The 27,371-nt window shown below is 38.6% G+C and overlaps 1 protein-coding gene across 17 annotated transcripts in view; it reads left to right on the top strand.

Annotated features, from left to right (window-relative positions):
* EYA4 (EYA transcriptional coactivator and phosphatase 4) overlaps window positions 1–27,371 on the top strand; it is a 161,076-nt gene that overhangs the window by 79,796 nt on the left and 53,909 nt on the right. For 16 of the 17 annotated variants that reach the window (XM_030022593.2, XM_030022609.2, XM_030022606.2 and 13 more), the window contains exons 3-4: window positions 3,831–3,880; window positions 27,118–27,242. In XM_030022593.2, coding sequence (XP_029878453.1) covers window positions 3,831–3,880; window positions 27,118–27,242 — 175 coding nt within the window. Of the gene's footprint in view, window positions 1–3,830; window positions 3,881–18,919; window positions 19,044–27,117; window positions 27,243–27,371 lie in introns of all 17 variants that reach the window. The other variant, XM_030022604.2, reaches the window with a different exon arrangement.

Below are 27,371 nucleotides of genomic sequence, written 5' to 3'. Positions count from 1 at the left end.
AGGAGAAGTAATCCTAAATCCTGCTTGGCGCCAGCAGCTTTGAGATGGAGAGTATTCAATGCAGATAAGGTCTTCAGAAATTCAGGAGCCAGATTACAACAGGAGTCCACTAACGGTGTGAAAACTGGGCTTTTAGAAGCTTATAAACTGAAACAAATTTGGGCACCATTTCAGAGAGATGATGATTCCTGGGTACCGGTACACCTTGCATTGCTTCCACTTCCAGTTTTGGGATTCTGCTTCCAAACTTGCAGGTGCTAAAGCCTCTCAGCAATGTAGTGAGTGGCGTGACTTTTAATATATGAACACAACAGCATGTTTTCTCAAAAATTTGGATTTAAGGATTTTTAGCTGAAATATTGCAAACGTTTTGTGGTAGGCAGCCAGGGTAGGAGATTTCGGTGCAGTTTCGACAAAATTCAAACCCAACTGGAACTGGTATCTTGCCACTCTTGTGAATGATTCTCAACATGCATATAACTAAAATGGTGAGAAAACCTGTGTAAACACAGGGGAAAAAAAAGGAAAACAGAGCAGGAGTAAAGAAAAAGGTTCTTTTTATAGCATGAGAATGTAAATAAATGTGGTGTCAGTGAAAGTTAATTATTTTGAAAACAGTCAGCAAGGCAGATTAGGAGGGAAAACAGTGCAGCTGAAGACAAAGGAAATAATATTTAGTCTTTGATGGAAAGTTTTCACAGTGATTTTCTGTTCACCTTCAAGGGTGGCATAATTTTATGAATAACAAAATGTGTTTTGCTACTTGAGTAGCCTTAAAGAGAAATGGTGTTCGTTCCATATGGCCACTTGAAAGAAAATCACATGCCTATTCCTCCTTTAAAAAATAACATTTTTATTTATTAAATCTTTTCTCTCAGAGAGGGACCCTAAAGATACACAATGAAGTTTACGTTTAGTCTCAGAGGAAAAGATAAGTTTATATAAGTTTTATATAAGAGGAAAAGATAAGCACACATAAGGTGTGCTTATGCTGCACATTTCCTCAGAGAATGATCATAGATGAACTCCATCATATACCAAGCTGAAAACCTGAAAGTTTCTTATTTTAAAAAATATTTTGTTTTCATTGCAGTATTCTTGAATACAATATACTAACTTTTTTCCCCCCAAGTTTGTTGCGTCTCACGGGAGGTGAGTCTTATTGATATAATTTGTCTGTGGCTTTTCTGCTACTCCCTTTCAAGGTATACCAAAATTTGTCAGTTTTTTTTCTGTTCACCATAAAGGTAAAGCATAGTCTTTCAGCCATTTCAATTACTTTGTATTATTGGTCAAAGCAAGATTCAGTAGTAGTGTGAGCAGGGGTAGGACAACTCCTCTGTGAGTACACAGCTATTGCTTAACTGGGGGAAGAAGCACTTCTCATCCCTGCCCAGGAAAACCAGGGCTCTTAATATACTGTGTGTGTTAAAAGTGCTTGGATAGCATTAGTGTACGTTTGAATTATCTTTGGGCTGCTGTGGTAATTGCCCACCACAGGACCTGCCATCACTTTGCAAAATCAGGGTGTTGGGATGTGCTGGGTGACTGTCAGACTCTCCAGCAACTGGTTAAAGTCAGTGGTTGAACTTTCCTGACGTGGGGAGTGAGATCTGAGCCCCAGTGGAAATGTGACAGACAGTGCTACTGGTGGCAACCACATGAAGAGCAAAGGAATTGGAAAGTATAGTGTGTAAATGACAGTAAATTTAACAGCAAGGAGATAGCAAAAATAGCCTAGAAGTCAGTATAGGCTAAAGAGAAAAAGAAAAAGGAGGTTTACTAGGATTTAAATTAATTAGATGTATTTATATTTTAAATCAATTTTAATTACATTATATTTTTAAAATTTTTTATATTTCATAATTATATTTTATAATTTTAAGTATGTAGTATTTTTAATTATTTTTACTTTATTTTTTTAATGTAAAATGAAAAGATTCTTTTTCTGGCCAAGTCCTTCTGTAACTCAGTTGAGACAATCTGCTTCTGAAAGTACAAGTTCTTCTCGAGGAAGAGCTGTTTCAATATCAGTGTCTTTGAACGATTCTGAGTTTATTTTTTGAACAGTTGCCTGTGGTCTTGACACTCAGTACACTAATTTGAATGACTGTTTCTCTTGTTCGTGTATTAATGCACATCGTGAGCATTTTCTTGGAACTTCATCACATGCTTCTATCTGAAGTATTTTACTGTATTTCAGATATAATGTTACTTTAATAACAATGTAGTGAACATTATAGCGACGATGTTTGCATCTGAATCTTTATGCCTGTGAGTTTTGGGTTTACATGAGCCTTCACTCTCTCTCATGCTGAGCTGCTGCACCATCCCATGTCTCTGTGATACACTGTGACTACCAAGTCCATGGAGTAGCACAGTAGGAACAGCAAAGAAACAATCCAAGAGGAGGAAAATTAGTGGTGATGAAACTGAATAACCAGATAGGTTGAAAAAAGTTTTGCAGTAAAATCAAGCAAAACATAATATTTAGAAGATCAGTTGTGTTTGCTACATTTTTAGTGTTTTGGGTGACATCTGTTACAATAAAGACAGTTTAAAGTTATTGTCATGGGGAAATTTTCATTATTGCTACTGAAATCCGATTTCTATGAATAACCCATGTATGCAACCGTTTTGTTTTTTCAGTATCTAGAATGCAAATGAAGAATAAAAATGACCCTCTACAGAACCATGCTTGTACTTAGACATCTGTGAGTGATGCTGCATGGCATTCAGTTAAGGTATTTAGGGAAAATACTTAGCATTAGCCTAATCCTTTTTCTGTTGGTGTCAGTGAGTATTTTGCCAATGACTTCAATAGAAGCAAGTCACAGTCACTATTTTTTCCCCGAAGAGCTTTTATTGTAGCAAAAAAGTATAGAAGAATCTCTTGTTGCGAGGTATTCCTGAAAACTGTCATTAAACAATTGCTGGTTGTAGTGGGAATGTTCTTTGTATTGTGTCAGTCACATCAAGTGAGTCTGAGTGACTATGATGTTTCTAGGTGGCTTTAAAAATGGAGTTTTGAAACCTCCTACACAGCCCTGGATTCTGCATTAACACACAAGTGAGCAAAACGTTTTTCCTCTGCTGAAAGTACAAGAAATTTAGATTACCAGAAGGTACAATTAAATTTTTGCAGGAAATCCTGAAGATCCCAAGGAGATACCTAGTCTGAAATAGAAGTTTTCTATTTTTATTTGCAAGTGACTGATTTTTTCACCTTTAATTAGCCTACAGCAATGTATTGCGAAGTTTAAATTGGAAGTTGAAATACCTTTTATGTAATTACATATTGCAAATATGAGTGAAAACGGTGTATGTGTTCATTGATGCATTAGGAAAATGCAGTTAACATACAGTTAGCAGATTCACAAAATGAAAATTAATGTATGAATTATTTAGCTAACGCTGCGCTTTACCCCAGAATCTGGTGTTTATTATTGTGAGCTTTAGCAGGAAACAGAAGCAGCATCAATTGGGAAAACATTTCTTTACCGCGCTGAGAACAGTATGGCTTTCTCGTTTCCAAGTGGGGAACCTGGTTCTTTGGTTTCTTTGTTCCTAGTTAGACTACTCCCAAGGTATTTTAGCTGAACATTTTACATACTAATGGAGCCTGGGGAAGTGCAGTTGGCAGCTGTTCGTGGGATAATAATGAAACACACTGTTTAGTACTGCATACTGCTGCTGTAAAATGCGGGAAGTATTTTATAGAGATCATGTTGAGCAGAGCTGGATCCACTTTAAGCACTGTAAGTGCGTGAACCGTGAGCGAGGAAGTTGTGTTTCAAGTGAGGGTAACTGTCACTCATTTGCTTTTGCAGGTAAAGAAACCGTGTCCAGAGTCAGATGGTTCAGAGCCGCAGAATCCCAGGTACGGTACCAGAGGACAAACACCGACTGACTGCAGCGCAGTGGCGGGGCGCAGGTCGGAGCTGTGCTGCGGACACGTAGCATCAGAGCATGAGAGACGACGTTTTGCAAAGAATGAATGGTTGGATCGGTTTTAATGGTTTTCACTCTGGAAGGGTTTTTTTCCTTTTCCCAGTTAAAGATGCAGGCTAGCATCTAGGTTGTTGAGTTTAGATGGTGCCATAACACTGAATTGTCATCCTCAATTTCAAAAACCCAAACTATTAAATAGCGTAGGGAAATCTCTGTAATCAAATCTCACTTTCTTCGTTTATCCCTTTTCTGCATACCTGAGTCTTGAAGTTTATTGATAATACAGTTTTATCTTCAGTGTGGGCAATTCAGTCTTTATTTGGGAAAAATTCACCTTTATCAAAACTTCTCTGTTTTCACCTATGAAAAACATAGCACTGTGTTCATAAGTTGGGAAGAGGCCATACATTCTTTAAAAAGAAACTTTTCAAACACAGTCTTTTCTAATTTCATGTACATAGGAAAAACGAAATGGTTTTAACTTCCATGTTTTGCACACATATATATGTGTATGGATAATTTTGAGCAGGTGAAGTAGTAATTGTTTTAGATGTACCATTAAGAGTACATCTTCCTGTTGATTAGTAAACTGTTGAGCTACAGTGGATGATTTCCTTCAGTTTTTGGTGGTTTGCAGTGCTTTTTGTCTATCTTTGCCTTGCTTCTGTTTAGAAGATCTATTTCAGTTTCACAAAAACTCAGAAGCTTTAATTGTGAGGGAAGAGCCACAAAACAAACCTGACGACACACGAACATTGTGAGTAAAACTCAGAAAAGCAAACTAATTCAAGGTTTCCCCCCAATCCCACCCTTACCTATGTCTTTGTGCCACTGTTGCAGCAGGATCCTCTTGGGGTCACCTGCAATATCCAAGGCCAATATACTATCGGTGGCTTGAGCTGTGCTGTGCACCATCTGAATTTCTTTGATTAGCTCATGTCAGTTGTTGATACATCCTTTCATTTACTTTGGTAAGAGCTGAATGCATGTAAGGGAATACAAAATTCAATGTCCAAATACGCTTCCAGTGAAGTCCATAGCAGTTTTGCCCTGGACTTCAGTGGAGGCATGTTTTGCCCTTCAGTCCTCGTTTAATAACTTCTAAATGAAAAAAGTATCTGCTGTGCTGCTGCTTTGGATTAAAATTTATTATAAAGGTCAAACTCTTCCCAAGTACTTTGACGGCATGGAGAATCCCAACTTGGCAAAACACTTGTGCATGTGCATAGTTTTAAGTGTCTTGCTTGTCCAAATGAGACTGTTATATCTCAAGTCTTTAAAAATTATGAAGAAGTCCATAGTCTGATGTGGTTTCATCAGAGTGTGATATTGCAACAAACCTGCGGACCCAGAATACAATGTACTGTCATTACCTCTGCACATCAGGAAATTTCTTATGAGCTGTAGTTCAATTTTTCTTACCAAGTCTGAGGAATAGGATACTTTTTTTCCTCCCAAGTGCAAAAAGGAACCCATGTTACAAACAGTCAATCTGGAGGCTAAACCTGGTAGTTTCTTTTTTTTAAGGTGCATTTTCAAACAAAAATGCTTTTCATTTTGAGGTCTGAGGCCTCAGTTTGAGGATATATCAGATACAGTTGGAATTAATGTTCCTGGCCTGAGCGTGTGCAGTGCTGTGTATACAGCCTGAAGTGAGATTTTCTGGTCGAATCTCTATTCGCGATGCGACTTTGGTCTTGCAGGGTAATCTCTGACAGACTGTGGGCTGGAGCTGTGCTAGAGGGCACCGCACGGCACAGAAAACTTTAAAGCCTGGAGCAAGGTAATTCTTCTCCAAACAAGGCTTAAGTGAAAACATTGCACATAAAATGAAACATCAGCATAAAAATGAATGCTGGAGTCACACAGCCTTACAGAATAGCTCCTGGCTTGGGACCTAAGGCCAATATCATTCATTTATTTAGCTAGCTTTATAGTCTGTTGGTTTTGGATTTGAAACTATTACAATAAATGCAGATGGAAAGTGTTTTTACAGTAGGGAAGTAATTAAATTGGGTGTGGGAACTTTGTCAGGAGAATTCTTGGAGTGACATGTGTGTATCAGCAGATTCTTTGTCTTGCTTGGCCTTGGTTTGTCTTTTAGAAAGAACATTCAAACTGTAGATGTGACTAGTAATTTTTTTTTAAGGGAATTTACTAACCCATGCAGCACCTAAAAAAATGCTTTCCAGAAGTATCCACTATACATGCAGTAATAATCAACCTTGCCAGTGTTTATTTATAGAAAATAGTTGTTATCTCAACAGACAGGTAAACTGCACAGATGGAGAAGGAACTGTAGTTAAGAGTTGAAGTCGTGGTGGATAGGTGAGTTGTAAACACAAAAGGAAACATGCAGGACTCTTCAGTATCTCTGTCACAAATTTTGATTCACAAACAACTTTGTCTTACAAATTCTGTCAAAGTTTCTTGGGAGTTATTTTGCCAAATACCTATGAATTGGTTGTGAATACTTCCTTTTATCCCCAAATGTTTAGATATTATACCTGAATGGTGGTATTATACCTAATCATGGTGGTATTGTGGCTGTATCAACTTTATGGCATTCTTTCTTCACAATTTTGTAATAAAAATCAAATTCACCCTGCAAGTCTGGATAGCCATCCTGTCATGCAAAATGCTTACTGCTTTCTGGAGCTGTTGGTGTGTGAGGCAGAGGCAGTAAATGGTTGGGAGTTGCCAACTGTCGCACTGTAGGTCTGGACGAGACAGGAGTAACATGCATGGGTGACAACTCCAACACACTGGCCCTGTATCAAATTCACTAGCGATTTTAGGAAAAGAAGTTCCTGTGTTCGGAGCCTATAAACATACATTGCTCTTAATTTTCTTATATGATGGGTATACTTTAAAATGGTACCAATCCTGAGTATGCTGAACAGCTCCTCCATTAAATTTAATGTCATACAAGAATTGCTTAAGTCTAGCGCAGTGCATGAAGGCTAACTTGTTTGCAGTTATTAATGAGCTCCCTTTTTACACAGATAATCAAATAAGCCATTTTAATTCTAATAAGGGAGCATTTTGTTGCCTTAAAATTTGTAAGCTACACTTATAGCCTCATACCCCAAGACCTTGCTGTGGAAATGAGTTAAACACTAGAATATGCGTGGTTCTGAAGTCTGGTAAAATGAAAAATACCAAGTCCCAGACTCCCGCTCACACTCAGCTACAGCACATTCGGTTTGGCTGCACATCCCAGGGCAGCCTCTTTCTTTGAAACAACAGACTGTTGATGAACACATCTCTGCTACCCCCAAATCCTCTTTCCCTTCCCACCAGGCCTGACAGAGATTCCACTCTGAGACCAAACTCAGATCGGGAACTGAGATCTGACAACAAATACTGGGTTTTCTGGGCTGGAAGATGAAATAGGAAGGAGAGAAATGAGGGGAGGGAGAGGAAGTCCCTGCAAATGGAAATTTAGCAGGGTCTTGTGCTGCTTCCTCAAAGTCCACTGATTATAAGAAAAAAAATCATGCTTTTTTACCCTCTGCAGAGGATAGAAGAGTCTGCAGAAGAATGAGGAGATTTTTCTGACAGCTGAGAGAGTTTCTTTTTTTCCTGGAAGGGCAAACGAAAATGGCCATATATTTGATATACTTTCCCTCTTTAAACCATGATCTTTATATTGTGAAGATGGTATCTGGGGCGGGGGGAAAGGGAAAACTTGAGGATTTTGGCAAGTAGCATTGTAAGCTTGGGATGAAAGTTACCTGACAAATTAACTTGTGAAAATGCACAGTAGCATCTAAAAGACATTACTTGTGTATTCACAGAAGGGCAATGGATCTTTGTATGGACAAGTTAAAGCTAAGCCCTATGGAGTAAGAAGCTTTCCATTCTTGTTGCATAATTTTTACTACAAACCTGTGGATCCAATATCTCAAGCTATATCCCTTCTTCCTGACTTGTCTTTTCCTTTATATACTTTTTTTTTTTTAGTTTCTAAAAGCAAAAGAAAGGGAAAAGAAGCCACTCTTAAGCAAATCCTCCCTTTTAAAACTTTATCAGATGCTGTAAGAAGAGTGTAATCAGAGACATTATAGCTATTGCATTAGTACCAGCTAGGCAAAGTTTGTTCCTATGTATTACTGAACTACAAATTCACCGATGATGATCACTGGTAAATATTGAATCATATGCACAGACACAGTTGCCAGATAAACAGGCTGTCCAAAAAAGCACAGAGGGGTTTTTTAATGTGTTTAAAAAAGGTCTCCGATATTTCAATTTAATATGGGTTTCAGTGAGGCTCTTAGCATAGATTGCAGCTGTTCGTCAGATGATTGCTGTTCTGTTCTTCCACACCCACACTGCTTTAAAAGTGCGCCACATAGTAAGATTTAAAGATAGGAATTCCTGTTTCTGTTTCTTCATCTTAAAAGTCTCTCTTAAAAATTCCGAATGAGAAATAGGCTTTCACATTTTCTCACTGGTCTCATTTTGATACCTACTCATGGTTTTTCATTGGTCAGGATGTCGAGCGCATGTCCACGTCCAGAGACAATTACTGTCATGAATGTATTCGCAAGTAAATAGATGGTATTGAATGCCAGTGAGAGCTACCACAGTTTTCACATTCAGTTCACTCAACTGTTTCCTCTGCAATTTGGGGGCTCTGTTGTGAGTACGGTGTTCACTATACTTAACTGTATCTGAGCTACGCTAAGACTGCATGAGTGCATTACTGAACAGTGTTTCCACGGCCCTCTGTGTATTTAACAAAAATGAAAAGGAAAATAACATGTATCTTCTGCATTGTATTCTGGACAACCAGATCATCAAAAGTGTTTCATACTCAGCATTGGACTGTAAAATACACCTGAGATTTCTCTTTCACTGAGTAATTCCCTCAACAACACCTTCACAGTCTTATCTCAGGATGATGATGATGGTTGATTCTTTCAGTCAGGTATTGGCTTTATTTTAATACCACGTTATTGTCCATATTTACTGGATCTAACATGGTAACTAACTGCTCAACCCAAATCCTAGCTTTACAGGCATCTGACAGATTCTGTGATGAAGCTGTCATGCCTTTCCCATGACTGTTTGAACACAGTTGACCCTCTGCGTACCAGTTCCTAGGAGAGTGAGACCAGCAGTACCTTCCCACTCCTTTGCAGTACAAGGGATGAACAACAAATATTTATTGTTACATGGTGAAGAGGAGCTTTACGATTGAGCTGCCAAGCAAGAAAAGCCAGCAATAGCTATGGAAATTATCCTTAAAGTTTCAGCAATTATAATAGAAAAAGTGATTTGGTTGTGCAGCAAAAATGGGCAAGCTCAAACTACCAAGCTTTCATATGTATTGCTTAGCCAGATTACGCTCCCTCATTTTCTTCTCGTCCATGTCTTAAAAGTTTTTTTAGAAGGTGAGGGTTTGTTGTCTGTGAACCACATGTAGCTTATCTTGGCTAGAGGGTAATTTAAATGCTTTTCTGAGTCAGGAGCAGTGTAGCTCTACTGTATCTCCCACTGAATAATCTCTAGATCATAATGAAGTGATAATTGGGCTTCATTTGAGGAAATGAGATATTGAGAGGACTCTGATTTAGACTCTGAAGGTGAGATTCATCTCACCCTGAAGTAGATGTGTAAGGCAGGCACTTCTGAGATGCCATTTATCTGATCTTCTTTCTATTGACTGTGAAGACAGCTTACTGTATCCCTTTTCTCCTGAGCAACCATGCAGATTCCACTGGCAATCACCTGTTGCACTGCTGATTTATACAAGAAGACCAGCTAGATACACAATATGAGCAAAGGCAATTGAAAGCACTTATTTTGATTTTACAGATTCTGCTTTTCTGCAGAACTGTTCAATTCCAGAAGGGAATACATGCAAAAATAAGATTATTCTTTAGCCAGGAAAAAAACACTTTGTGACTAGCTGCTAGTATTTCTTAGGTTTGGGGCAAACTATAAAGAGGAACAGATACAGCAACACAAATTTGCTATGGAAAGACAGAATAAATAAAGTTGAAATTGAAAGATTGTCACAAGTAATTTGGGGAACTGGAAGAAAAAATCCAGTCAACAGGAGGGATAGTATGTCTGTCAGAATATAGCATTCATGTCGGTGAGGCCACTATAGTTATAAACACTTCACCTAAGAGAAATGTTTGGCAGAATCAAGCCCAGACTTCTCAGTCAAGACAGTGGCTGGCAAAAAAGTATCACAATTTTCCAATTTTAAAATAACTGCGTTGTGGAATAAGATTTCTCATAAAGGCTACATTCTGGGACACACAGGCTTAGCTTGCAGTTGAGAGAATGTTTTATACAAATCTGTTACTTATTAAAGGTTTGGTGCACATATTTAGTCTGCATGCCACTTAGGCGGTTGGAGTCAATCAAAATAACATAGTTAGCGAGATGACTATGCAGATACATGTAACTGAATGACATACAGCATCCCTGACAATTGCACGACAGTTGCTACAAGGACTATGTTGCCTTGCTATGTACGTTGTATTTTCAGGCATGTAGTTTTCAGGCAGCACAAGTCTTTCCTATTTTTAGAGCAGTCTGTGTGGTATCTCTCTGCCTGCTGTACGCTGATGTTCTCATTCGTTAACTTTAGAAATTCAGTCTTCTGATTACCCGAGGACTATTGAAGCTGGTCACTGTCTGCCCGTCGGTTTTTGTTGGCTCTGGATCAAGCCCCCAAAGAGTTCTAAAAATATATACGATATGTTTACAGAAATTACGATAATCTATTTAGAGTGCAAACACATGGTAACTGATGACATCACAGGGAAGGATTTGAATGGTTTATATTAGCAGATCCCTGTGGCTTTAACAATAAAATTAATGTATTTTTTATATTTCAGTCTGTTACAAATTCCTGGTTTTTTGTTAAAATCAGGCATAACATATTTTCTGTTATATTAGTAATAATTTCTCGGTGTGATCCCAAGACAGATCATGTCAATCTTAAGACTTCCATTAACCTGAATCAGTGGTGGTTCAGAGTTTGCAATAAATGAAAGCAACAAAACCCAAGAAGTTTTGAACACTTGTTGGAGATTTATCTCACCTTATTAAAAAAAAAACTAAAATAGGATGAACAAGATTTTAACAGCAGTGTTAGTAAAAGTAATTTGGAGATATTGGAGTTACCCTCAAGTACATAGTCTTTTTGTCTAACGTCACATACTATGAAAGATAAGAGCTTTCTAGTATGGATTTGTGCTACTGGAATGCAAGAACCAACCACCACTAATGATTTAAAACCTATTTTAAAAATAGAAAAAATCTAATACATCTGGAAATGAGATAAAGGTCTCTGAGAAAGACAGAAACATGCTATTCTAACAGTTCTGAGTTTATTGTTATCTGTTGGTAGGAATATGTCCTATTTGTGAGATAGAGTGGATAATACAAAATACTGTGCAAGTGCATGCTGAATGTACTAATTTAAATTTAAAGGACTTATTTTATTTGCTGTCCTCTTAGAAATGTGCTGTCATTCCTGTTGACATAGGTGTATTTTCAAAATGGTTAAAATCCTATTGAATAATGGCTTGAACCACCTACTCTTAAAATATTTCATGACTGCTTATTTTTTCCTAGGTTTCACTCAATAAATACAAAAATATATGCATTAAATAGTAGTTGATATTTTATGTATTTATTCACTGTATATAGCCTTGTGTCTTAAAAATGTTAAGTAAATGCCCTAAACATTAGGCTGTTATGAAAGCCATTCCACCTGGTACAAGTATTACATATTTCTTGGAGCAGGAATTTGAACCAGGGTATCCTGTAATCAGCACACATAAATCTAGTCCCTTTTGCTGTCCCAGACTGATCTATGTGAAAATTTTCCATCATCTTGAGTAATTACTAGCTTACCCACTACTATTATATGAACAAAGGTGATGACTGGCAGGATAGTGCTGTGTACCCATCTCTGTTTTAAACTCTTCTCATCATTCTTTCTTCTGCATGTCCTTCAGAAGGAAGTTTTCTTATGTGAATGTTTGTGGTTAATTGTAAGGAGGACTGTAATCACACCATATATTTGTATAATTAACAGTTTTGACATAATTGTGACTTCCAAAGTGCCGTGTGATTTCTGAGCCTGCTCAAGAGTGCAAGTTATTTAGCAGCCCCCAGCCATAAAACCACCCTCACACATGCTGCATTACTGTTACATATGTTCTGCCATCATAGGCGATGGGATGGTGAGTGCCCTTCAACCTAAATGCATGTTAGTGCACTTTATAAGGTCTGGGAAAAGCTTGCAAAAACGAAGCTCTGGAGCTGTGTCAATAATTAGGTATTAATAGCAGTTCAGTACCAACCCCCAATAACTAAAAACAGGAAAGAGACTACTGAGGAACTGAAAAGAACACAATAAAAATTTCCAAAATTTCATATATAAGAAGCACACTAAAACCAACTTCCTCACAGTAATAACTTTTAACCAGAAATGGCAACCTGTAAGCAAAAATGTACAGACAATTTAACATGAATATTGTAATCAAAGATTCTTGAAAGCACATTGAAATAATCAACGTAATCCATTAGTCAGCATTTCAGAACAACTTGTTAGGAGCACAGGTACAGTGCACGGTGCCGTTCTTCCACCGGTATCTCCCATCCCCTTTATCATCCCTTTTATACGTGGGTGCTGTTGCACAGCATAACTCGGGCAACTACAGCAGCTATTTTTACACCAGGCTTAAACGATAATATATGTTCCACTGCCTTTACTACTGGATAAACAGATGGCACAAGGTAACATATATGCTGATGGCAGCAGTTAAATGCAATTTGGAGTCCATTTGCAAGGCTATTGTCACTCTCCTCCATCCACTTCCTCTGGCTGGAGCTGCTGTATGGAGGGAGCAGGACCGAAGCCATCCCAGGGCTTAGCATGCCCTTGGTTGTTACTCATCTATTTTGGATGGATCAGATACCAGTGTGGGTGAGTGGGACAGTGTCCTCCCTGCCTGCCTGTGACACAGCTTACCTCTGTCAGATCGTGGTGTGGGCACTGGTACCCCAACATACAACCTGAGCTATAACCGGTTGCATAGATAGATAGTATTTAAGTTCACTTTTAGGTCTGTTCTTCATGCTGCATTCTAGACCAGCCAGCATTTGTTAGCTCACTGAGAAGTGCCCTTGGACTGCCAGCAGTTCCAAGATGTCAGTCTGGCAGTCACTGGGCTGGCTGAAATTAATTTCTGTGTAAGGTGAGTATATTGCTGCTCTGCAAAGTGGATGGGCAAGGGCCAAGTGATTGACCTTTAAAAGACAAACATTCGTCATACTTCCCTTTTACTCTCTGTTCTTCCTCACTACACACCCACCCCCATTTTGACTAGTTTATACTGAACCTGTTGATCTGCTAAGTCATGGTACTTTTTGGTACACCTAGTCTTCCTGAATTTCAGAGAGAGGGAAAAGGAGTGCATGTATTTCTGTATTCATTAATGTAGCAATCAGAATTTAATATTTTTGAACCTTCAGGAATGTCTTGGATAGGGTAAATACTACTTTGGAGTGAAAGAAGATAACCTAAGATTATACCTGCAAGTGTTTTCACTTAGTCCAGTAGTTTCTTAGAGCCTCGCCCTAAAATTGAACTGGATTTTGAGCCATAAAATGACAGTGTCGGTTCTTCAAGTGCAGCACCTATAATCACAATGAGAAGGAGCTCTGTTTCTTTCTTTCTCCCTTGGTCTATTTTTTGCTCTGTCATATCACATTACAGCACTACACAGGAGAACTAATTCAGACTCTGTTCCAGCTTCTTTGACCTCTTGGATACTCCAAGTGTATTTTACCATTGGTGAGTCTGAATAGTAAAAGTATTTGGTTCCACCTACTTTGCACTTCAAATCCAGTTGAATAGATTCCTAGAAGAATGCAGACATTAAAACAACTGGCCATTTAGATCCAAGTCCCCTATTCTGATATTGGTACAGGTTACTTTTTAAATGAATCACTTTTTTCCTCAAATATTTTTAAGTGCAAGTTCCTGGCTAGAAATTTCACAACCTATTCAGACACATTTTAAATAACCATCAGTCAGTCTATGTAGTCAGTAAGCATTTAAATAACACCATGCAGTTAGTATGCTGTGCTAGTAGTTAACATGCCAAAAATCACCTCTTTGCCATCCTACTAGACCCTGATCAGTCATAAGAAAAAAAAATGTAGCAAGCAAGAATAGAATGAATCAAAAAAATCCATATAAAGAGACCACATGCAAATAAACTAATTGCAAGTTTGCTTTCTGTTTTCTAACATCTGCATCTTCCACACATTACACACATGTGTGTTAAAACTGTTTTAATATTTCAGACTTGTTCTCCTCTCTTTATGTTAAGGTAGCCTTATCAGAGAGTGAGTCTGTGCCTCAGCTCTCTCCACGCACAGCTTTGAGCACGAGTCATCGTTGTCCTCCTCTGGGAACAGAAGTCAGAGGATCCAGATGACAAGTAGGGAAAGAGACTCCTCCATAAGCAGCATCTGGCTCTTTGGCAGATTTGTCGAGCACTTCTGCTAATGGGTTTGGATTTGCCCAGGGGTCTTTTATGTGGTTACATTGCAGATGGTCTGTCTGTTCTATCTTCTCCTTTTGAATGCTTTTATTTAAAAAAAAAAAAAAAAAAAGGCAAAAAACTTTCATCTGATCCTCAGAATTTACACACTCCTTTCCAGCTGATAAGGTTCTTTATGGGTCTCATAAGATGCCTGTGCAGGCTCCTTTCTGTTAGAAATCGCAAAGCTTTCCATATATCCAAACGTGTGTCTTGAGTTTTGTTGGCAATTCTGGACTTAGTTCTCCAGTTTAGCTGCCAAGTGATATAATTTACTGTGATCTGAGTCTGTGTTATTGTCAAATTTCTTTGGGAATTACTTTATGTCATTTGTAGAGCAGAGGTAACTTTACCTCCCCTTGAAGCATGAAATATACTTGCCTTCCACTAGCCGTCCACCTTTGAAAACCTAAGTTCAAATCTGGATTTGGTTAAATGTGAAAATGAGTATGATGGTCTCAATCTAATTCATAGGGGATTCTTGTCTGCCATTTAAGAGAGGCCCAGGACTGAAGCAGCAAGTCTGTGGGAAGGTATGTTTGGCAGATCTATGGAGAAAGGCATACGCAGTGCCCAAATAAATAAAGCAATTCCACGGATCGACTTTTTAGCAGAATTATTTATTGTGTGGCGTGAGCACAGAAGAGGGCAGAGAGGGAGAACATCCTGTTTGGGGAATTTCGATTTAATTCTGTTTCAATTTACAACTGAATCTCTGTCACTTTAATTTTTAAGGGGTTTGAGGATTGTATTTGCTTTTCGGTGTAGAAGTAATTGGCAGGTGACTAGACATAAGATCATGTTTTATTCCTCTGTTATTTCAGGCTTATGTCTTATTTTCCTTCTAATTATGTAGATTAAATTAAACAGACCCCCCCCCCCGTGCTCTCAAAGATGCAGTGCTTTTCATGACTTTCTCAAAATAGTACTAGAGAAGCATATTCGTCCCCCTTAGCGTTTCATTATTATACCATGTTTCACAACAGTAATATTTTAAAATTTGCTGAGAAACAGAAATAATTGAATTATAAAAAGCAATCGTGGCTTTATTAACATCTCTGCCCTAGTGCCCTGTCTAACAAACCAGGTTCTTAACCACTGGGGAACCTGTGCTAAATGCAGTCAAGTTACAGTCTTAAGTCTGCAATATAGATGTGTGTGAACTTAAAACCCAACAACACTGTAGGGTTTGTTTCCTCCCGCCCTGCTTTTTCCTCAGGACTTGGACTTGGACAGAAGTGGATATTTAATGATTTTTAAAGTCTAGGTGGTACGTCAGAAGTCATAGCGAGGTCGAACCATTTGGTGTAAGCCGGGCCTTTAGCAGAGGGAGCTATAAAGGACGGCTGCCACTGGACGGGCTGGTTTCCAGTGCTGCCGCGTGGGGCTGGAGCCGTGGCTCTGCTGGTGCCCCGGTCCCGTGGCTCTGCCCGGGCAGGCAGGTATCCCCCCGGCCAGCTGCCAGACCGGCGTGCAGGCTGAGCTGGAACTGGAGGTGTTACACATTTGCAGCTGGTACCTGCCCCTTCCTGTGGCTCAAGGGGATAATTTGGGGGGAGGGGGATTGCGCCCCAGAGTCCTCAGCGACACATATTTATTGACTCTTAGAAAAATCACCTACTTCACCCCAAATTAAAAAGGTATGTAAAAACCGTGTGTGTGCTTTAAGTCTCAAATTATAAAATGACTTGGGGAAATCAAACAGCGAAGCAAAATGAAAGGTAATCGTTTGGTATCGGTTGTAAATGGCAGCCAGCATGAGTACAGTTATCAGGGCATCATTCTCTCTCTTGCTCAGAATAATAGAAATTGTTTTGAATGTAATTAGTTACTAAAAGTGAATGCAATATCTCCCTGTTCTTTCAGGTGTACAGGTAATAAAGTCTCCTGGGCTTAACAGGAATGATCAGATGCTGAAGCAGTTAAAGCACCAGGCAGTCAGAAAGTTGCATATATTTATTTTATATTCTAAACCTAGCTCATTGTTGTGACTGCGATTAGAGAACAGAAATAATTACTTTTGACACAAACTGTTTTGGAGCCAAACATAATGTGCTCCACATGAGGTAAACTGCAGAATATTTGTCTTGGGAGCCAAGGTTCAGATCAGGTTTAACTTTTAAGGGGAACTTCACTGTTAAAAGTGAGATGCGTTAATGTTTCCCATGTTAAGACTGCTTGCCAGTGACTCTCTGTATTTTATATTTAAAAAAACCCAAAACAAAACAGAGAAGATTCAGAATGTTTCCATTAAAACGTGAAGCTTGAATGGAGCATGAAAACACAAGTTTTTGGCAACTCCTGTATTCTACCCAGTCTGTCATCATAGCTCATCCGTTCTGGAGGTGGATGAAGTTCTTGCAAGGCCCCTGTACTGGTGGCTAAAGAAATTAGATTGAAATGAGGTATGAGCACTCTAATACAGCGCACCTGAAAGAGCTTCTTTTCCCTTGGGCAATCCCTGGCGAAGAAGAACCATGTTTCAATAACTAGTTTGAAATATAACAGACATTTCGATTCAGGGTAAGTCACACACAACCCACCCTCTGCTCTCTTGTTATGAAAATGTGAGTTCATACTTACATCATGCGGTCCAGGCTCCGTTGAAGCCAACAGCAAAATGCCAAGCCTTTCATCCCTGATTTCCCAATTTTAGATTTGCTTAAATATTGTCTTGTATGAATAAAGCTGACATGATTATATTGCAATTAATACTGTTAGTACTGTATTTCAATTAATAATGTAGATATGGATCAGGTGCCAATATCTGGACCCAGGCATCCCAGCTGTCCCATCTTCACTGGTGGTGGTATTTATGCAACAGGTCAGGGTAAGGAAGCATGTGCCCCCTTGCTGAAAGCGTACCTCCAGCTACTGCACAGACAAGCTCAGAATGCAAGGTATTTCAGAGGTACATCAGATCTAAATGGAAGAGCTACCCCATCGCAAAAGCAGTTCTCCAGCACCCTAGGAAAGGGTATGAGGAATTATATCATTTTCTCTCCAAAAAAGGTAGTTGGAAGATAACACAGTGATGAAGTTATCCCTAGAAATTCCTCTTTCTCATATGTGGGTGAGTACCAGGGATTTGGAGGACCTTCAGTACTTTGATGCTTCTTTCAATCTCAGTCTGCCATTAACATGTGGTTTGGAAGTGGGCATTTCCTCTCATTAAAGAGCAAAGGTGCCAAAGCATCCCCTATTCACTGTCCATAGGAAATCAGGGCTGCAAACAACCCTTTCAAAACTCCTCTCCTCATTCCACTTAAAATCATGGCTATGATGCCATGAGGAACACTGCCTTGTGTTTTCCCTGAGATGTTTTGAAATTCTGTGCAGTAAGTGGTGCGGCTTTGAAGGCTATGTCTTACAAAAGACAGATTAGCAACAGGCTAGTAATTGGCAGAGCTGATCCTCTCCACGTTCCTCTGTATATATGGGAAATAGGCTTAGTTGCTCAAATTACACTTAAAAACACCAAAGAAAGACTTAGTGAGATTCTCCAGTCGTTGGGTTTGTTACCTGTTCCTTACCTCCCACCAGGTCACCTGTCAGAGATGCAGAAAGGACCAGCAGATTTTTCAGATGGGACTCTGAGCCGTTGTTCTGCAGAAGTTATGGCATAGGAGTGAAGGCTTGCTATTTGCATTTCAGCCATCTCCACAGAAGTGTTTGTTATTTGTTTATGACACAGCTCATCATGTTGTAAGAACCACAGAATTTGCAAGTGCCAATCACATCTGGAAGTGATCAGAAGTGGAAATGGGAGCTGTTGGGTGAACTACTCTTTGAAAATGTGGCCCTGTGATCCAAAGACTTGCATTTAGATCCTATGTATCTGTAAACCAGTAGTCTGTATTTCATGTAAGTTGGATACTTGACAGCTCCCTGTGGAACCGCAGTGTCATTATCGCTTTTGATTTATTTAAATGCTCACATAATGACTTCAAAACCTATTTTTGCCACTTTTTTTTAAGTAGCGGGTTAAACATTGAGTTTAACCTCCTGTGTACCTTCATGTATTTTCTGTTCACACCTGGACTGGGAACCGTGTGACGCAGCCTGTGGGCTGCGTGGCCAAGCTTGCGGCAGTGCGTGGAACATGCGCCTGCCTGAGACCGAGCTGTGGCATGGGATCATTGCTGCTGTTGGGGCTGTGCTAGGCACGGGCACGCTCCGATACAGCCCAGGTTCGGGATGGGCCAGCCTGTACATGGACGAAGAGAACCGAGCTCCCTACTGCTCTCTCTGCTATTCCATCAGTCCCCGGTCCGTGCTGCTTGTTAGTTTAGATGTTCTCTGGCTCCTGTCCAACCAGCTGCCTTTTTCTTTGATAAGATGGGAAATACCTGTTCAGACACCACATTACCTCTTTCCAGATACTTCCTCCAGTGCCTGGAGCGTGGACCCTCAGCTAAAATCCTATCACATCAAACCTGTGGTTGTCACATTTGGATAGCCCAGGAAAGAGATCTCAAAGGCTGGGATCCAGCTGGCCAGAAGGTATTGCTCTGTGTAGCTTTGCTTTTTGAGTGTGCATCAGTTTATTACATCAGAATATAATAGTTTCCCATATAAAACTGTCATTTGCCTTCGTCAAATCAAACTGATCCCAAACTGCAGGGTGGGGAGATGAGGTGGAAGGGGATCCATATGGAAAAGAGGCTTCCCGTTATCTACCTTTTCCGTGACAGCCTGCCCATTTTGCTAGTATAGACGTGTGTTTTGTAACTGAAAAAATGTCCTGAGCATAGAGAGGGTGAGCTGGAAGTTTATGCTGAGGTAAATAATTTAATATGGTTGTGTCTCCTCCCGATTTGTCTTGATTTTTATCTATTCATTTTAATACTTGTTGGCTTTGGACAAATGGACTATGTATCCAACAGAAGAGTCCAGAAATGGCTCCTAGAAATTATTTGGTGCTTTATCCACAAGTGTGGAAATCCAAATTAATTTTACATTATCTTTTAATTATGTCAGGGAATTGACATTCATTCCCAATAAAAGTCAGAAAGCAGTGAAATAATAATGTAATGTGGATTTGTGGCCAACTGAACTGCACTAGAGTAGACAGTTTCTGTGGTTTTCTGCAAACCACATTAAATGACATTAAACTGAAATAAAATGTCTCAGTCAATCAGAAACCAGGGAAACCATACAGTTACTGACTTTTAAGCAAATAATAGTTTTCAGCAATTATACGACACGACAATCCAAGCCTTCTAAATTCATTGCTGTGTTTAGTCATCACCAGAGCAAACCTAAACTTTTCACCTTCGTTTTATTCCTCAGGCAAGAAAAGAAAATGTCAGTATTTCTTTTCCAGCAAAAATAAACTTGAATTTGTAAGCAATTATTTTTCACAGTATTTAGTCATATTTTCTCACTAGGCCCACAAAGAAGAAATCCATATATCCCTTTCAGTAAAACAATATCTGCTTATTACTATAGCAATAGCTGTATGCTAGATTAACAAAAGCTATGGCCTTTGGCATTTGCTCATGCGGTGAGAGAAGCGGGAAGCATAGATTTAATGAAGACAAAAAATATCTGACACCTAGTTGTGAGGAAGCACAGAGAATCTCAAGGTGGCACAGGGTCAAAAAGGGAGGGTGATAGCAAAAGTTTATCTGGAGAAATGGGAAGGGGGGCTGGGGAAGAAGCTGCAGTGAAAGAAATGTCCTTTTTCTCTAGCTGTGAATGGCGCAAGGAGGCACACTACAATGCTGGCCTTTGTCACCGAACCTGCTTGCCCGCGTTCTCAGCTGAGCCCTCAGCACCAAGTGCATCCCAAGCACTGACACTGGCTGCCTGTCAGACAGCCCCTGTAAAGTAATACCGTCTGCATGAGGGTTTTTTCTGCTGGAATTAGAGCTTGAATAGCCAAGAGAAGGACAATAGCCATGAAAGAGAAACTGAGATACAATCACAACCAGTGCCACTTTATGCCCCGAAGGATCACCTAAGGAGTCCCATCCTCTGCAAGATAAGCAGCATTGTTGAGATCAAAAAGGCTATTAAACAAAATCAGGCAGGTTTGAGTTTTCCTCAAATTATTGTCCCTTTGTACTAGAAGGACCCTCTCCACAGTGTGGTTATTACAGTCCCTGAGTAGAGGTTATTTCCCTGTGAGCTTGAACTCCTGTGCTGCGAAGCTGCATGGTGATATTTAAGCTTGTAAAGAATCATCCATGTTCATTAGGAGTCCACTACAGTCCTTACTGTACACTTAGAGTTCTACAAAGCTGAACCTCATGATATTTTTATTATTTATTACCTATGTGGTATTTTTTAACATGGTAGAAAAACTCTAATGTTTCAATTCTTTGTTTCACTAAGGTGCCCTCCCTTTGATACCCTCTATCTGACATGACATTGGTTATAGATTGACAAACGGGAAGTATTTTTTTTTGAATACCAATGTGGCATTAGTTTTGCTTCTTTCTCTTACTTTTTTAATATGAAAGTTGACACCCTACTTACAAAACCATTAGAAATAGAAATTATACAGCTAGAATCCACCTTCCATCCCCAAATGGCTGCAAAAAGTTTAGCACTTGTTTTCTGGATTGTTAAAAAAAAAAAAAAGTAATAAAACAAAACTCTGAAGAGCATTTGCTGTTTTTATCCCTATAACATGACATTTTTTACTGCTTCTTAGCACTGTATCAGATCACTTTACAAGTTAAGAAATGAGGCCTCAAGGAGAGTGGAAAGGAGGTCTTGCTAGTGTCCAGCAGTATTATTTGTTTTTAACTCTCTGGCAGCCTCCCAGAACTTGCATGATGGAGGGGCATGCTTTTGCAAGATTGTGCTTAGAATAGCAAAAGATCTGCTGTTTTGGCCATCTATTAAGCTTGAGAAGATATACAAGAGGGCTGATAAGCCTGAGAAAAAACGAGAGGCAGTCATCTCAATGGAGCAAATTTATTTCATCAGTTTTGCTGTTTGTTCATTACCTTTTACAGTGGCAAAAAAAAAGACAAAGGCTGCCATACACAGCGTAAAAGCACCTGGAAAAGAAAACATTATTAACCTGTATTTTAGGGTTAGTGTAATGATTGGAAATGTGACTAATTTGAGGAGTGTTCTTAGGCTGTGTGTTGTGTTGCACTTTGTGGGAGTCTTTGGTGGAAAGATGTTGAAAATTTTTTTGTTGTGTATTTATACGCTTATACACAGGTATGTGTGGATATTTAGCACCAAAGAATTCTTAAAAGTTTGTATGTAGCTGGGTGTTAGTGTACATGTATTTATATGCATGTGTATATTCCCTGGAAACCTGTCCATCATTCAGAATCCCTCTCTCTCCACCTTCTTTCTTACTGCCCACTGTAGTCTTTGGGGACTGTTAACAGGTTAGTGTAACTTCTTTTTAATTGCATTATTTACAGTTTGTGTAGGTGCAAGTAAACACAAAAAATCCCTGGCCTCGCTGTGAATGTACTGTGTAAAATACAGTTTTCAAAAAAAACCTGGAAAAACCCTCTATAAATATGATGTATCTATTGTTATTGATTGTTTTAAACTGTTGCAGATTTTCTGTAGATTTTATTGGACTAATGACATTTGTATATGTGCATCCATTCTAATTTTTTTTGTCAGAGTGAAAGGCTTGTATGAGCTAGTTCAGACTGCATATGGAAGAGAGGTGGGCTAGCTAGTGATGTTCGGAACATGGCTGAAAGATCTGGCTAAAAAAATTTCTACGGGAAGTGGAAAAAACCCCACCCCACTTGTCCTTAAAACTGTGTAGTTGGTCAGCAAGCTGAGCTGACAGCAGTAGGAAACAGATTCAGCTGAGTCTGAACAGCTCTGTTACCCAGCTTTCATATTGCTCTAAAAGTTAATTTTAAATAAAGGGAAATTCCCTGTTTGTTTAATTTCAGAAGCTCCAAGGTAGCCGACATCTTAATTGGACAAGGCTCCGGGTTTCTGTGAGAAAGTTTGGGATATGTAAGAACTGGGGTTACAACAGGAGAGATGTGAGAGAAGCAGGGGGGAAGCTAACCAAAACACCCCCAGATAATGTGGATTTTTGCCACAGTGAAGTTTAGCAAAGATTCTGCTAAAGAAAATTATGTAGAGAATTTCCTATCAAAGAATTTTTAAAAGAAAAATCTTTTAAATTTTGGTTCTAATTAACTTATAAACTAAATGAAATTATTCAATTTTAAATAGCCTTTAGCTAGTCCTTCTTTCAATTCTCTTTTATTTTGGATTTGTTGCTAATTCTGCACAGTGAGGAATTAGTATTTGTAAAATGTTCTGGCTAGGCTAGGATTTGAAGTACTTTGTTCTCACATTTGAATATTTATTCTTTTATAAATCTGTGATGAATGATTTCATATTTTCAATCTTGTTAGTAAAAAAGTTTGAAATATAGTAAAAGTAGATATGTAGCAAAAAGTTTGCATTTTAAAACATGATCTCTTTAAAGAAGAAAATTATCTAAATATGATCTACTTGTAGAATTCATGAATAATCAACAGAGTTTCAAGTTGTGGAAGGACCCAGCTCTTAGTTCCCGTTTATAATAGTTTAATTGGAAATGCAAATGGATAACAGAGTTATAACAACCCAGATTTTTTGGAAATAGATTTTAATTCAGCTGAAGAAAAGCGGTGCACAAATAGGTACGTGATTGTAATGAAAGAAAAAAAAAAAAGGTCTTTTAAAAACACAATCCTAGAAGCAAAGCTTGAGCTTTTTACCTTTAAAATAATACAAGCAAAAGCTATACAGAAATACAGTGATGCAGTTGTCAGATTGGGCAATCATAATTAGCCATACTTAAACCTGCCTACGCAAGGCTGGGTTAATGGTGCTGGGCTGTGCGCTTCGGTGGTCTGGGGCGCATCACAAGTTCTGTTCAGCTGCTTTTGTAAAGATGGGCCGGGGGGGGGAGTGAATTTCTCTCTTTGGATGCTGTTCCTTAACCCGCTTCTGAACATAGCTTAACCTTTGAAAAGATGTCACTTCAAGACAGGGAACAAAATGCTCTCTAATGTGGAAGGCCCAGGCATCAGGCACAGCCATCTTTTTGATACAAACCTGCTGCAGTTTGGTAGGATTGTCCACGTGCAGGTTGGAGTTAAAGCCCACCGGGATCCAGGAGACTGTTCCGTGAAATGGGATGTTTTAGAGACTTTTCCAGTAAGCCTCTAAAATGATCCACTAAGCATGTGCAAATACCAATTTTCAAAGACTTAAAGCGTAGCCAAAGCAGAATAAAAGACAAATCTGTCTTGCCAGATTTCAGGTTTTCGCTCAGGAGCTTGGAATCACACTAACGTTCTTCAAACAAACAGTCAAAAGAAAATTAAAACATCTTCTTACCAAGTAATCTGTTTCCTCTCAAAATTCATCTTTTGATCAATTTAGCATTTTACTTAATTACTCTAAAAAGTAGTCTGAGACAATGCAAGCAGGGGAAGACTAAAGCTCAAACAGTTACTTGCCTGGCAGAGAAACAAAAAATGGAAAATAAAGTTGTACGGTGTAGTTTTTAAGCAGGTCTAACAATAGGCTTTATTCTGTCTAAATTGAAACACCGCATTTACTAGAAAACAGTCTTTAATAAATAACTGCATAAACTTAGAAGTATTAATTGGTCCTTTGGAGATCACTCTTTTTTACTTTTTTTAGTGCAGGAAAACACATACTGAACCCAAACCTGCTTCTGATTAAGTCAGTGAAAGCAGGACTCTGATAAACATTTAGTTTGACAAAATGAATTCAAGATGTTGGAATTATTTCATCCATTTTATTAAGCATTTTTCCTGAATCTTCCATTGACTGAAACTGTAAGATTTTAGTAGGTCTGTTACATCTTCCTGAGAATTTTTTAGGCTAAAGGTACACTAAACGCATCCAGAAGGGTGAATTGAATGACATCTGTTACACAGAAGGTAACGTACATTTCAATAAATAAATCACATAGGGATATACTAAAATAATCCCCTTACTTGTTCACACAGGAAAGAGCACCCAGGATAAGTATAATGTATACACATGGTTTTGTGAAACTTTTTATTGGTTTGGATATCCTTTTTATCCTTAATAGACTACCAATAAGTGCAAGATGTCTTTTACTCATGCAGAGAAAATGTCTATTTGTAAATGCACTACTTTTAAAATAGTATTAGTTAATTAACTTGCTGTGTCTGTGGACTGGGGATGCCATTTACTATGGAAAACAAATATAAGCTGAATAAAATACTTTTCTGCACAAAAGGTTTCATACTTTTGGTATGAAGGTATGGAACAAAAACTATTCCTTTTACAAAGTTTGATTGTTTATGTTCTTTGCCAAGCAAATGAAAATCAGTGGACTTAGTTGTCTGATTAAGAAAATCTGATTCGATTAAGATAATCTGATTTCATTTGAGTATGAAGTGTGCTTAAGATGGATACTTCTTAAACACACTAGCTAGGTAAATCAATGATTTTTCTTATGAAATATTGCTGAAGCATTTGCATCTGTGGCCATGATATGTGCCTGTCTGAAAAGAAATCATTGTAATTTTCATGCTAAACAAGAAAAAAAGCACATGTGAACTTTCTAAGCTAGAACTGCCCATTAGGTATCTGTGGGCTGATCGTACTTGAACAGGAAATCGTGACACTTAAACTGCTAAGTGAACACGTGGGGAGTATTACACTGTATATGCAATGAAACACACATTGTTTATTTTGTGTAGCATTCTCCTGCTCCCTTAAATACATACAAGATGGAAACTCACAGACTTTTTTTAACCTTTAGCTGCTATCCTTGTACAGAAACTACTAAACAAAAACCGACGGACTAGTAAACCACTTGAGTTCATTTTATTTCGTCTAACACTGATCACATTTCCAGTAGACAATAAATATAATGCACTGCTGACAGATGTGTAGAAATGCATATACAATTAGATGAAGAAATTGGGGTTAAGGCAGTTCAAATCTCAGTTTATGCCTTTGCATTTCCTTGAATATGGCTATAAAATTCTTACCTGCTGATGCATGGCCTCCTGCAATATCAGTTTTCCCCTGCTCATCCAGACTGCTGCTGGGGAGGCTGCCCTGTCAGTGGAATATCAGTGCATCTCAGGTTTGATTTGAGCGTTTAGTGGAATACATGAGATTCTTTGCTTTGTGTGCCTTTGGGTAAGGCCTTGGTGCATTTTCCCAGTTGAGATATAGTATTTCCTACATTTCCTGGAACATATTCAATACATGAAAGCTCTGAATCTGTGTCTTGGGTTAAATGAATGCAATGAGAGGCAAGCTAAAGCATCCAGATCAATGGAACTAGGAGCTCAAAACGGGAGACATTTTAATTCTGTGGGCTTTTTTTCTTTTCCTTATCTTGGAGTAAAAAACCGGATTCAGACAGCAGACCCATATTTAATGGAAAGATGGTGGGATTTTGTCTGGGTTTTTTTCCCAGAGGGGAGGATATGTGGCTAACAGAAGATAGGCAATTTCAAAGCGAAACTTGCAATAAATACTTAAGATGCTGGGTGTTAACTTAATGATTTGCCACTGATTTTCCTGGTCAGAATATGAATATACAGCAGCAGTTATTCTTACTGAACTATCTCAACTGTTCATCTCTTTCCTAGCCATTTCAGTCTTCTACAATGTAGTTGAGCTTTTACAGCTCTGTAAGACAATCATTCTGTTGGCCTTTGTAGTATGCATATGGTAAATGGTTCTCCTGTTGCAGATGGGCTGGCAACTTTGCTTATATATAGCAAAAATGTTTCTTTGGGGAAAAAATCTGTGTAATTAATTTATAAATGAAGCAAGGAATAGGTGAGCACACACTGCAAATTGGATTGCAATTACCGATCTAACAAGAAATGCTCCTTGTCTGCTTTGCCTGAGAAAGGCAGATCTGTTGTCACTGAATGAAAGCTGTCCACAGGCCCCCAGTATAACTGTGACGCTGAAATCCATTGCAGTCTAAATCCACTTGAAATTTTGCAAGTTTCCTAGAAATTACTTAGAAGTAAAAAAAAATCAAGTGAGCTAGTAAGAATATATGCATTTGTAAGAGTGAAGAATATTGCAGATGTACGCGAAAGTTCTGTTCATTCACCTGTATGGTCTGTTGCTATGATTTAGTGTGGATGCAGTGACTGCTGGTGGTTGGAATACAGATAATGGGAGGCAGAAGTTCCTATTCTGGCTTTTTGTGTAATGACTGACATTTCACTTAATTTCTGTTTTCTTCTAAGAAATACCTATATATATGTGCATTTATCCATTTATCCCTCCATCTGTCCATCCATATATATGCACTCCCTCATGCACAAGCTCTTTGAGCAGTTTCGTAAGCCTGTGTCATTTACTTCATAATACCTAAAGGAAAAGTGAAAAATACTGGCATTGTTGCTGTTCACATCAAATTATTAGCTACTTTCCTAGGTTTGGTAAAAAGCAAAGACTACCTTAAAGGAACCTGCATTGATTTGTTCATCTGGCTGCATTACAAACTCTCCTTGTAAAAAAAGTTGTTTTAGAAAAAGCAGATTATTATAGATAGTATCACAATGCATTTAAATACTGTCACCTTCTTCTTTAACAGGTCTATGGAAATGCAAGATCTAGCCAGTCCTCATAATCTTGTTGGAAGTAGTGATGCGCCGGGTAGTTCCAAACTGGATAAACCTAATCTCAGTAGCACATCAGTTACAACAAATGGAACAGGAGGTAGGTATAAGACACTGCTGGCACATAGAAAGTTTTGTCTAGTTTTTAGTCATATGCATTTTTTAACATAATTTCAAGGATGAGCATAAACCCATTTATAAACCCAGCAAGAATTATGAAAAAATGCCA

The sequence above is a fragment of the Aquila chrysaetos genome, chromosome 8 (genome assembly GCF_900496995.4).
Source record: "Aquila chrysaetos chrysaetos chromosome 8, bAquChr1.4, whole genome shotgun sequence".
NCBI classification, from domain to species: Eukaryota; Metazoa; Chordata; class Aves; order Accipitriformes; family Accipitridae; genus Aquila; species Aquila chrysaetos.
This window is presented reverse-complemented; position numbering and strand designations above follow the sequence as displayed.